Source organism: Manis javanica, chromosome 1, assembly GCF_040802235.1.
Source record: "Manis javanica isolate MJ-LG chromosome 1, MJ_LKY, whole genome shotgun sequence".
NCBI lineage: Eukaryota > Metazoa > Chordata > Mammalia > Pholidota > Manidae > Manis > Manis javanica.
In genome coordinates this window covers 139,783,093-139,795,985 of record NC_133156.1, presented here as the reverse complement: position 1 = coordinate 139,795,985, position 12,893 = coordinate 139,783,093, and the positions used below count along the sequence as shown (strand labels likewise).

The following is a 12,893-nucleotide window of genomic DNA, read 5'->3' as shown; positions in this document are numbered from 1 at the left end:
AGTCCGTGAAGATGCTCTGTCAGCTGCGGGTAAGGATCTGTGTGGTGCTCATACCATCATGCCTTATATGTGCTGAAAGGTTAATTCACTTACAAAACTTGAAACCAATTTTGCTGCATTAAACATTATTTTAAAGAAGACTGAATTCAGGTGCTGCTTTCAAACTCAGCCTGAATCTCCATGGCTGTGCTAGAGACCAGCCAGATGCCTTCTAGGACTGGAGGCACTGTAGGACTTTGTGATTTTTTTCAAGGCCACCAAAGGCACTAAGAGCAATACCCATTCCTCTGCAAGTAGGGCAGGACCCCTGGCTGGGTTTGCAGCGCAGGCCACCAGCATCCCAGCACCCCTGGGCTCAGCACTCACACCCTGTGGGGAGGCTGAGCTTGCGTTGAGACTGCAGAGTCTGTCTTCCATGACAATCCCTTGTCCTGTTTCTCCTTGATGTACAGAAATATTTTTCTAGTACATTGTTCAAGAATCCCATTTTATACTTTGTCTTATCAAAAAATATTCTTAATATTTTAGGGTTCTCCAGAGTAATAGAACCAATAGGGTATGTGTCTGTAGGGGGTGGTTATTATAAGGAATTTGCTCATACAGTTGTGGAAACTGGCAAGTCCCAATCTGCAGTGTGGGCTGGCAGGCTGGGACCCAGAAGAGCCAGTGGTGCAGGTGAAGTCCAAAGACATTCTTCTAGAGAATTCCCTCTCGCCAGGGCCAGACTTTTGGTTCTACTCATGCCTTCAACTGATTGGATAAGGCCCACCCTATTACCAGTTAAAATGTTAATCTCATCCAGAAACATCCACAATAATGTTTGACCAAATGGCCCAGTCAAGTGGATACATAAAGTTAACCATCACAAGCACCTTTCTGTTCAAATCCTTAAAATTTGAATTAAGAAATTGTTGGTTTTATCTCTGGTCATTGAGACTCACAGGAAAGTTTTCCTTAGTAAAGGAATCACAGCCATCCTGTATCCATGTAAGTTGGACAGTCAGCTGTTCTCTGACGCCTTCAGGAATCATTTGCTGAACACTAGAGAGGCATGATGCTGACTGTGTTCTCTTCTCCCTAGGAAGTCAACATCTTGGCACACAGCACTCCGTTTAAGGAAAAAATCTGAGAAAAAAGATAAAGATGGCAAACGGGAAGGCAAGTTAGAGAACGGTTATCGGAAGTCACGGGAAGGGCTCAGCAACAAGGTATCTGTGAAGGTGAGTGCCGGTGAGGGGCCTGTGTTGCTCCTCGGGGCAGCAGGGGGCGCTGGTGCCGGCCTGGAGAGGTCACAGACCTGGCACCTGGCCTGGCATGGTAACAGTCTGCTTCCCACCATGCTGTTTCCCTCTGCCCTGCAAGCAGACCCTGCAGGGCTTTGTAGAGCCCTCACAGCAGGGACCCTGGCCACTGACACGGGTATTCAGAGGAACCAGATACGCACGCACACCTCACCAGGTGCATGTGTGACTCGCACAGCACGCCCTCAGGTGCCCAGATACAGCAGAGATTAGACTCTTAAAAGCGGACAGTGCAGAGCAGCTGTGGAGCAGACCCCAGTGACTGCTTCAGACCCCAGAAGTGACTGGATACAGAGACACAGGTCTATGGGCCCCAGGGAATTCTAGCAAATTCACCTGGTGGCTGCTTCAGTCAGCTTTACTCTAAACTGTGATCAGATTGCTTTGACCTGTGAGGGATTGCCTGGAGAGAAAGAAAATATCTCCTAAGAGGAAACCCAAGGGCCCTGGGTCAGGTATTATAGGAACCAGCTGGACTTGGCACATGGGATGAGCAAAATGGACAACTCTGAGTTTAAGCCACAGTCAATGTTTATGGGCAGGCCAACAAAAACTCACCTAAACTCACATGACATGAAGCTTTAGAGAGCATTTAAAGGCAGTGCAGCCCAAGTCGTCTTCCTGGCCATCTCTCGACAGTAATTGTAGCCCTGGAAGAAATTCATTCATGCTTTTGGTTAATAGCTGTGTGCTTTCTCCATTTCAGCTCCTCAATCCCAACTACATATATGACGGTGAGTTCTGTTTTCCTTCTCTTCTCATCTTTCTGGGTTAGGTCTATGGGATGTGTTTTGGAGCACTCACACGTAACCTATGGAAATGAGTTTTCTGTGACGCTCTGAGCTTTGCAGCCCTCGGGTCTCTCCCATTTGTCAGGGATGCATGGGAGGGTGGCCACGGGTAACCAGCCTCACTTGACTCCTTTCTCGTGCAGTTCCCCCAGAATTCGTCATTCCCTTGAGCGAGGTCACGTGTGAGATGGGGGAGACCGTTGTTCTGAGATGTCGAGTTTGTGGCCGCCCCAAGGCCTCCGTCACCTGGAAGGGCCCCGAACACAACACCTTGAACAACGATGGTCACTACAGTGTCTCCTACAGGTGAGGGAGGCCCCCTCACGGTCCATTTCACTGGCAACAAGCGTGATCTCATGCCACTGTAACTAGCAAGGTCAATTCCTGCTCACCTTTGGCACTCAGACTCTTCACAGGAGGGAACGTTTCATACCTGGGTGTGCAGTAAAAATTAAAATTCACTTGAAACTCCTTACTAGTATATGAGCTTCTAATTTCCCGTGGCCACAGAGAGAGGTTCAGGGCTGGCAGCTGGGGCAGCTGAGCCTTTCTGACGCGCGGTGTGTCCTCATCTGTGTGGCAGCGACTTGGGAGAGGCCGCTCTGAAGATTGTCGGTGTGACCACAGAAGACGACGGCATCTACACGTGCATCGCGGTAAACGAGATGGGATCGGCCTTGTCCTCAGCCAGTCTGAGGGTTCTAGGTAAGCCGCACCCCTGGCTGGTGGCACACTTCTTCCAGGAATCTCAAAGCCAGAATGCCTCTGACTCTTGACAGGGCCTGAAGTATGACAGTAAGTCACTCAAATGAGAGCTAAGTAGCAGACTGTGGCTTCTGAGGCATCCCCAGACGCGTGACCTACAGAAGGCCTCTGACCACAGCCACTGGCCCTTGAGCTCTGGAGCCAGCCTCTGGGCTGGAACAACATGATTCTGTGCTCTTGGTACTCAAGACACATTCTTGTATCTGGTTGACCTTTTATCTGATTATTCATTTGATTCTTTGGCTCAAGAGAATCTACTCAAAGTTGGTCCCAGGTGAGATAGGAGTGAAAGAAAAGGAAAGAGGGAGCATGTAAGGCCATGCAGACTCTGTGTCTGGCTCAGCCCCCAGCAACACCTTTCCAGTGGGCCTGTCCTCCCACCCTCTTCATGCACTCTGGGCAACCAGCCACTCAGGTCTGAAGCCCTGTGCTCTCTCCCCTATCCGCAAGGCCTGCTCTCTCCTCAGCTAGACCGTAGGCTGTGGAGGCAGGGCCCCTGTCTCAGGCCTTTATAAATTTCCTGTCATTGCACTTTCACACATAGAAGTTCAGTTAGCAATACAAACCAACTGTTTTGCAACTCCTGATTTCAGAAGGCCAGTTACTGCAATACAGAGCCGCTGAGACTTCTTGTGGGTCCCCCAGCTGCCCAGGTATAGGAAGCTGCTTCCAAGGGCGAAAATAAACACTTGAACTGAATGGTGGATTGAGTGAAGGAGCCCCCGTGCATAGACAGTGAACAGAATTGTCTTAGAACATTCATCCCATATATGTTAATCCTGCATATTTAATCTCATTAAAGGAAGTACCCTGATTTTTGGATCAGGTACAAGAAAGAAAATCTTGAATTAGAGAATGAAAAATCACTGATGCTTCATATTTAAAAGATGTCACAGAAATTACACTGGTGATTTTTTTTTAATTACTCATCAGCAAAAGCTAAGAGGTTCAGAAGGTAGAAGACTAATCCATACAGTGGGAACATAATGTGTGTGTTTATTTCTGTCCCGTATGCCCATCTTTTTTCCATCCTAAATCCCACCCTGCAGTGTGTGTTTTGCACTTAGAGCGCAGCTTCACCCCCATGAGCCACACCTCAGATGCTTAGGGGCCACATGGCTGCCACGTTAGACTGCACAGGCCCGTGCCCTCCTTGTCCAGAGCTCCCCACATGCACCGGGCTCAGGGGCTCAGGGGAGATGCTCTTTTTGCAGGTCCAGGGAGTGATGGGATCATGGTGAGCTGGAAAGACAACTTTGACTCCCTCTACAGTGAAGTGGCCGAGCTTGGCAGGTACAGTCCAAAACCCAGAGCCCCTTCTGAGAGAGCAGTGCCAGATACCGCTGCCTGCAGGGCAGCCTGATCAACTTGACTGGCATATGTATATGTTGCTGGCAGCTGGGAAGTTTTATGTATTATATCTGAAATGTAATCTGTGATTGCCTTTCGATATTCAACATTGAGGAAGTAAAGAAGACATTTTTAGCTCATGGTCTAAGAAAAAGTTAAGGCCTAATGCCATAAGCCACACTGATATGATGAGTTAACCCCAGCTGCATGCCACCTTGGGCAAACTCAGAGAAGAGTCACTCGAACCCTGTCCTTTAATCCTCTGGTGGAATCCTAGTTGGGGAAGGCTGAAGAGTCCTTCAGGGCTAGGCGGAGCAGGGGCTGCCTCTGCACCTTCCACTCCAGAAGGGGCAGCCCCAGGCAGGGGGTGGGGCTCAGCAGCTCCCTTAGGCACACGGGCTCCACCATCCTCCTCCTCAGTGCGTGTCCACAGCGCGCGTCATCTCCCGTGTGGCAAGAAGGGGGTCAGAAGCGAGATGGCTGGGCCTGTCCCTTCCACAAAACTTTCCAAGAATTCCCGCCCCGGCCCCGCGGCTTCATATTCCAGTGGCCATAATGGGCCCCATGGCTCATTACCTGTTCACACACCTGTGTCGTCAGCCTGACCTGTCAGTCAGTCCCCTGAGCAGCAGCATTGGTCACTGCGGGACCGGTTGGCTGGCTGCTGGCCTCCCTGGGCTGTCAGCCGGCCTGCCCCCACCTCACCCACGGCTGCGGCCTTGCCTGGGGCCCTGGGCCGCTCTCCACGCAGACCTTCTCCCTGGGCTTCCTCCCATGATGGCAGAAGCATTCCAAGAAAACAAGAGCAGGACTGAAGGCCCTTAAGGCCCAGCTGCAGAAATCAGCCACACTTCCTCTGCACCCTGTGGTTCAGAACAACCACTGGCAGTCCTGTTGTGCGGACTCTGCAGCCCAGAGTCAAGGGAAGAGAGTGGATTCTACCCGCTCATGGGAGAGGTGAAGTGACCTGGCCACCCTTAACGGCCACAGACATGTCCCCCCAGGGCCCCACTCTGCACTGTGGCAGCCGGCTCGGACTTAAGGTCCAAGACCCCATTCCCAGGTCAAGTGGAGGTGCCGTGAGGCTTCACTGTGTATCCGACTGGGTACAGCTCCAGAGACCAGGAGCTGGGAAAAGGCACCAGCACCCCCCACAGCCTCCAGCAGCAAGACACAGGCCTAGTGACAGCAGCCACACTCCTGCTGGGGGACCAGGGAGGGGGCAGTGCATGGCCACGAGGCACCATGTTGTCCATCCCAAGCCTCCATCCATGAGAGCAAAGGTAGAAGTTGCCTGGTAAGTCTCATGACAATCACTTCTGCCCCATTCAGAGGTCAGAGGACGTCAGTGAGGCCCGCCCAGACACAGTGAGAAAATAATCTGCCTCCAGAGGAAGAGAGACAGGGCTTGGGCCCAGGCAGGCTTCCTTGCGGCCACCAGGGGTACAGCTCTGCCAGGGGGGTCACCAGCCAGGGGAGAGGCTGCGTGCTTCCAGTCCGCTTAGGCTAACAGGACTAACGCAGAGTCCTCTGAAAACCACCTTCTCAACCTGCATTCCAGGGGCAGATTCTCTGTCGTTAAGAAATGTGATCAGAAAGGCACCAGACGAGCAGTGGCTGTGAAGTTTGTGAACAAGAAGCTGATGAAGCGCGACCAGGTCACCCATGAGCTCGGCATCCTGCAGAACCTCCAGCACCCACTCCTCATTGGCCTCCTGGATACCTTCGAGACCCCCACCAGTTACATCCTGGTTTTGGAAATGTGCGTACATGTGACTTCCCTCCCCCTTTGTGATCCCCAGCCTCAGCTTCATGTGTTTTTGTTGTCATTTGTTCCCTGAGAAGGAGAGAAACCGGGAGTTGAGGGTTCATAGAACTTCCACAAATCGCGTGTCCTGTAGGAGCCCAGCTGGGTGCTCCCCCATGCCACCCGAGCCCCCTGGGTCTCGGCCGGTCAGCAGAGGCCACCTGGTCGCCAAGGCCCCGGAGGCTGGGCTCTGAGGACTCAGGCCCCTGGGAATGGTCCCGCGTGTCTGCTGCCTCAGGCCTTGCACTCAGCAAGGGTCAGGGTCAGGCCTGTCTGCACCTCTTACCCACAGGAGAGTGATCAGAATGAGGGTGATGCATCCTGTCCCGGAGAATACCCTCTGCAGGGGCGCTGCAGGTTGGGCAGCCCCCTGGTCCCTGCAGTGCTTCCTGGGCCAGGGTGCCAGTTGGAAGCAGTTCAGTCATTTAAAGAGAAAGCAGTCAGCTTGTGCCCCGAGGGCAGTGCTTGTTTCGGGTGGGGGAGCTTTGCCCACCGCCCCCAGGGCACATTTGGCAATGTCTGAAGGCTTTTCTGGCAGTCACAACTCAGGTGGGGTGCTGCTGGCATCCAGAGGGCAGAGGCCAGGCTGCCCACACCCTGCAGGGCACAGGACCTCAAAGAGGCAGCAGTGCCAGGGCTGGAAGCCCACCCTCTCTGCTTCTCTCTTTGAAACACCTCAGTGTTCAGTTTTGTTTAAATTCTTTTCCTCCCATGTGGGGGGAGTCATTGCATACACTTACTTGGATTTATAACTTCTCTTCCACTGGCAAAAGCAAAACATTTTGCACCATTTTGTGGTTCATCTATTCTTAAGTGGGAAGAGCAGGACAGGCCAGAGCCCGCGCGGAGCCCATAGGGGTGCGTTTGTGGGGCAGCACTCAAGCGTCAGGACCCCTCACTTCCTGGGGCTCTCTCGAGGCCCTGCACCTGATTTTCTGTATGTTATATTCTTTTTCTTAAAGGATTTGTCAGTACCCCACAGCTTCCCAGGGCAAGGCCTCGTCAGGGCCCCAGTGGCCCGGCCCTGGGGAAAGGGGTGTTTCTGTGGGGAGGGTCTGTCCCCCCACAGGGCTTTGTGGTGCCATCTCCCTAGGGAATGCTGAGGGTCCCCCCGCCCCCCCGAGCTGTCTTCCGGGCAGATGAACCTACCCAAGGACAGAAGGGAGTCGGTCAGCAGCCCCACCCAGCCATGCTGATCACCACAGGCAGAGAGCCCAGTCTGGTTTCAGCCCCTGCATCACCTCACTGGCCATGGGGCCTGGGGCTCCTTTCCCGACCTTGGCATCCTTTAAAGCCTCAGCTTCTGTGGAGGGTTTTTGTGGGGCTACAATGTTGCCCACGCACAGACCAGCCTCCCGCTGGCCCTCAGTGCCTGGAGGGTCTTTTCTGGCTCTAGAAGCTTGATGACTGACAGCTACTGCTCATCTTCCCTGGGGATTTTTAACAAGAACTGTCCTCGAGTCCCCTCAGAAATCTCCTACAAGACCTCCATGTCAGTGTGTTCAGCTGTCATTTCTTTTCAGTGGAAAACTAAATGTTTTGGCCTCATACTGTTAATAGGATTTATTTTCATAATTACTACCAAATTCTCCTTGATTACTCCTCACTACCAGATGTGGCTGATCTTCCTCTAGTTTTGTGTTTTGCAAACAAAGAAGGCAGCATAAACCACTGTTCTGAGGGACCAAACCAGACCACCCCACTGCCTCTGGCCTCACTTATAAGCTGTGTGACCTTGGGAATGTTACATACCTTCTCTGTTCCTTCAGTTACCACATCTGTAAAATGGAAACAATAAAATACTCTTCTCAGAGACCTGTCATGAGAATTAGGTGAATTGATAGAGAGCATTTTTTCCTGGCACACAGGCAGCTTTGTGTAAGTGGATTTTAAATATTAAAAGTAATTTCACAGTAGGGAGTCTTTGGGTCCAACATGAAGCACTGACTCTGTTGGCTTGTATGCTGGGGAGCTTGTAGCTGGTGCATTAAATAAAGATGTTCAGGTTTGACCTGAGTGGGGAACTAGGGCCTGCACGGGGCAACAGGTTACAGCCTCCACATCCCAGCTCCCATTATGGCAACGTGAAAAGACCCTGGGGTCATTTTAACTGAAGGCATGTTTTCAGAGAATCACCAGGTTTATTCCCTACAGACCCCAGAGATGGGGTTGGCGGTAGTGGACCAGGGGAGGGCAGCCCTCTGTCCCAGCTTCCCAGAAGCAGCAGACAGCAGGGGAGCAGTGCAGCGTGCTTACAAGGTATTTGGGGCAGAAGTTGCTACCTTTTCACAGGCTTGGCTCTGAGTGGTTATTTTTAAAGGTGCCCCAGGAAAAGTAAAGAAGGAACTTGTGGCAGAAATCCTCTGCTCGCGTCCTTATATAAGTGTCCAGGCTGGTGTGAGCAGGTTGTCACTGGAGTACCTAGGCAGCAGCTCAGAACACCTGTTCTCTCTGCACACCTTGTCTTCCTCTTTATTTACATTATCCTGTTCAGCCTTCACATCACCCATTTTGCAGATGACAAAACCGAGGCTCAGGAAGGTGGGATTTGCTCATTCCCTCTTTCGGCAGGTACCTGTGGAGCACTGAGTGGGTGCCAGGCACTGCCAGGTAGCTCACCCAAGCCATTTTCTCACATCCAGAGGCAGGGTTGGAGTCCAAGCCTGCTGCCTCCTGGGCCCTCTCAGGGTTGAGCTGCCGTGTTCCCACTCATCTCCACAACGAGCTTAGAAGGAAATCACCCTCTTGGGACAATCATGACTTCAGGTGGAGGTAGAATCCTGAAGTGACAGAACATTAACAGTGGGACACAGATACAACATGTGTCCTGTTGGACTGGAGAGGTCTCTTAAGAAAGCCGGCACCTTGACGAGTATCGCACGCCTTCCTACCCCTGCAGGGCTGACCAGGGGCGTCTCCTGGACTGTGTGGTGCGATGGGGAAACCTCACCGAGGGCAAGATCAGGGCTTATCTGGGGGAGGTTCTGGAAGCTGTCCGATACCTTCACAACTGCAGGATAGCACACCTGGACCTGAAGGTTAGTGGGGCTCCAGGGCGGGGGAGAGGGTGCCCGGCCCCAGTCCGGCCGTGCAGCCCAAGGGGCCATAGCTCAGCTTGTCCTCTGAGTCCAGGCCAGCAGCTCCAGGGGAACTGGGGACAAATATGAGGGGTGGGAACAGGAACACTTTTTTCTGATCTGTTTAAGAGTTTGCTTTCAGTGGTGCATACACTAAAGCACTTGACCAACCTCTGAGGTCTTGGCACATTTAATGAGATCTCAGGGACTTGCTGTGAGTTTTGCTGGGCTGGTGAGAGGCTGAGAGGGGGGCAGGGTGTTACCGGCAGTGCTGGAGTGAAGCTGAACAGCTGCCTTCGTAAGCCAGAGGGACCCCACCCCGATCTCCAGGAGAGGGCTAGTCTGCCACGCTGGGCAGCAGGTCCCCTGTCGGAGCTTCCTCCCCCCGTGAAGTTCGTCCAGGTTGGCACATGAACACTTTTTCCCAATTGGCTACATAGACTCTTAAGCGTGAGCCTAAGATTGAGATTGATGAGCGTGACAGCGTCTTGTCCTATCTTCTAGCCTGAAAATGTTCTGGTGGATCAGAGTTTAGCCAAGCCGACAATTAAATTGGCCGACTTTGGAGATGCTGTCCAACTCAGCACGACCTACTATATCCACCAGTTACTGGGGAACCCTGAATTTGCGGCCCCCGAAATCATCCTTGGGAACCCCATCTCGCTGACCTCAGACACGTGGAGTGTTGGAGTGCTCACATATGTCCTTCTCAGCGGCGTGTCCCCCTTCCTGGACGACAGCGTGGAGGAGACCTGCCTGAACATTTGCCGACTAGACTTTAGTTTCCCAGATGACTACTTCACAGGGGTGAGCCAGAAGGCCAAGGATTTCGTGTGTTCCCTCCTCCAAGAAGACCCTGCCAAGCGGCCCTCGGCAGCGCTGGCCCTGCAGGAGCAGTGGCTGCAGGCGGCCCACGGCAAAGGGGCGGGCACCCTCGACACATCCAGGCTGACCTCCTTCATTGAGCGGCGCAAACACCAGAACGATGTTCGACCTATCCGTAGCATTAAAAACTTCTTACAGAGCAGGCTTTTGCCTAGAGTTTGACCTATCCTGAAGTTCTTTCTCATTCTCTTTCACCTGCCAATCAGCTGTTAATTTGAGTTTTGAAGAGAAACACAAACCAACATAACTGATCGGCTGCCGTATGTTCATCGTGTGGAACTGCATTCCAATGGGCTGTGCTCGGGACTCGGGGAGCGAGCCGTGCCGGGTGGAGGACCTTCTCGTGCGCGCTGCAAGAGCGGAGACAGCATTGCTGTATCACAGTCTTTTATTCAGGTTTCTGCAAAAAATAAAAAGAAACTTTTTTAAACAAACATGAATAGAATTTTGCAAATTTAACATTTTCCAAGATTTATTCAAGGAAACGAAATGCCTGTGTTCAACCACTGGTGTTAATGAACAAAGCAGATACTGGGCATCTCTGGGGGAAGACCCACCCTCGTGGCGGCAGTCCCTACGGCCTCATCTGGAGCTCAGTGTCCACCTGGCTCTGAGCTTTTCCAGCTGCCTGGTCTGTGCGTCTTGCCAGGACGCCAGACTAGGCTTCTGAAATGTGCATTCAACCTCAAACTTTTGCATAAAAACAGAATGAATCGTTTTGCTCTGATGAAATGTAGGCCTTACTTGTATATAAGACTGGTCCTGCCTTCGGTCTGCCCTTTCCCTACCCACTGTCCCTCCCCCTGCCTGCCCACCTCCTGGGGCTTCCTTCAGGGGCTAGAGGGTTCTGCCCACACCCACCCAAGGACGTCAGGTTGGGTCCTTCCCACGGCCCCCCTCTCCCCACTTCCCCCCCAAGCCGTCAATCAGATTGTTGAGCAGTATACAGTCAGATGAAAATACTGTAAATGCACTCATTGGGGTTTTTTGGTTTTATTTCATATCATGTGCAATGTTGTGGCTTTAACATTTTATGCAACTATTTATGAAGACCTCTGTTGTACCTGTAATAAATACATAGAAAAAGCACATACTTCGTACAGTGAGCTTTATGGTTTTGTGTGTGAATCGGGTGGGGCGGGGGGTGGGGGTTCGTAACCCTGTGCCATCAGTTCAAGGAGGCTTAACTCTTCGTGAAATTTGTCGGTTTTGAGGACTGTATAAAGTGATTTCATACTCAATATAAAACTGGATAATAGGGTAATGTTTTAAAATTTATTATGCTATTATTCAGAATGCCAAAGTATTATTTTTTTTCCCCAAAATCAGTCTGGACATTTACTACTTTTTAGACTTTTTGATGTTCAACTTTCTGTACAAAAATTGGCTGGGTTTTGAGCTTTTGGTAAGAAATAAAAGCCAATTAAGTACTAGCTGCCTTGAGGCTGGCATCCGATGTCTGTGTCACTGTGGCAGAATAACGCTGGTGTGGGACAGACTTTGAACAAGACGCTGGGTTTCTGGGCACGCTTGAATTTTTCTGGATGTCTTTTTATCTTTGTTTTGTGAAATACACTAAAAAAGAGACCAGCTCGCTTCCTAAACCAGCCAGATACCTGGGTCTCAAGCCATAAACTGGCATAGCTAAGCTTTGCAGCTTCCAATGTATTTTATTTATTCTTTTGTTGGGTTTTTCTTTGTTTCTTGTAAAATTGTACAGAAACTTTTTGAAAGAAATTGGATTCAAAACTGGATGTGTATTCGTAACCTCATAGCTTTTATTTGTGTATTGTTTCTTTTGTTATTTCAGTTAAATTTTTACATTATTTTGCATGTACATTTCTTTGTACAGAGACTTTACATGTTTACATAGTATGATGTGATGTAAATATTTTATTTTGCCATCAGTTATTTTAAAAAATTAAACATATTTGCCTGATATTTGTGTTATTCCTTTTATTTAAATTGGTCATTTGAATGGAAAAGAGACAGCTTGCTGAGGAAGAGACTAAAAATACTATCCTCTCTTGGGTCAGGGGAGGGAAGTTGAAGGAAGGATATTCTGGGTTGGAACCTGCTGTACACAGCCAGAAATGGGAGTTGGTTGGGCTCTGGGCACACAGTTCGCAGAACCCAGACTCAGCACACTGGTGTGCAAGCCAGATATCAGCTGTCAGCAGTGCGGCTGCGCCACATGCCAGTTAGAAGACCTAAGGTTCTTGATGAACATACAGTTGAAGCAAGGGGAAGAGCTGTTGCATCCTGGCCACAGAAAAGCCAATTCACCTGGTCCAGATGGACTGAAGAAGTTGAAGCACTTGGGTTCAAGCACCAGTGACAAAGAAACTGAGGGTTGTGCACCTGCAAAGAGCCCCCCAGTCGTGGCTGTCCCGCAGCACTCCCGCTCCATGCAGGGTGTCAAGGAATTTGTAGAACAGATTTTATATTTCATGTTTGCTGAAATCCTGAAGGTAAGACAGGTGTGAAAGGATAGCGTTTGCACTAAGACCCTAAGTGAAGGCATGTGACACTCACTCTCCCAGAGATGGGCAGCTCCTCTGAGTCCCAGGGACACTGATGGCATAGTGAGCTCCAGAGGGGCAGAGATGCGAAGTTGGTTCTGTGCCACTGTGGCATTGTGGCAGAGTGAGCTGCCTGGCCACCCCAGTGTCACCTCAGCTACAAGAGAACAGCCAGGGGTCTGTGGTGCTTTTATCCGACACTTGCTGAATGAAGCAGTTCCACCTGTGCAGTTAGCAAAGCATTCCCACAGGTAAGAAGTGGCCAATCATTATCACTACCTGGATTTTTTTCTCAAATACCAAGGTGCTTTGTATTCTGCATGTTATCATTTATTTAACTTTTTAAATCCAGGAATTCTCTTTGAAGGGAAGAAAGATCACCAGTATTTCAGAAA

The 12,893-nt window shown here is 50.7% G+C and overlaps 1 protein-coding gene across 4 annotated transcripts in view; it reads left to right on the top strand.

Moving 5' to 3' along the window:
• TRIO (trio Rho guanine nucleotide exchange factor) overlaps nt 1-11,915 on the top strand; it is a 340,446-nt gene extending 328,531 nt beyond the window's left edge. For 3 of the 4 annotated variants that reach the window (XM_073237759.1, XM_073237756.1, XM_073237760.1), the window contains 8 exons: nt 1,082-1,220; nt 2,008-2,035; nt 2,236-2,398; nt 2,676-2,797; nt 4,072-4,150; nt 5,769-5,969; nt 8,914-9,052; nt 9,596-11,915. In XM_073237759.1, the coding sequence (XP_073093860.1) occupies nt 1,082-1,220; nt 2,008-2,035; nt 2,236-2,398; nt 2,676-2,797; nt 4,072-4,150; nt 5,769-5,969; nt 8,914-9,052; nt 9,596-10,138 (1,414 nt within the window). In that variant the 3' untranslated portion in view covers nt 10,139-11,915. The remainder of the gene's footprint in view (nt 1-1,081; nt 1,221-2,007; nt 2,036-2,235; nt 2,399-2,675; nt 2,798-4,071; nt 4,151-5,768; nt 5,970-8,913; nt 9,053-9,595) is intronic. The other variant, XM_073237763.1, reaches the window with a different exon arrangement.
• Nucleotides 11,916-12,893: the final 978 nt, after the last annotated feature.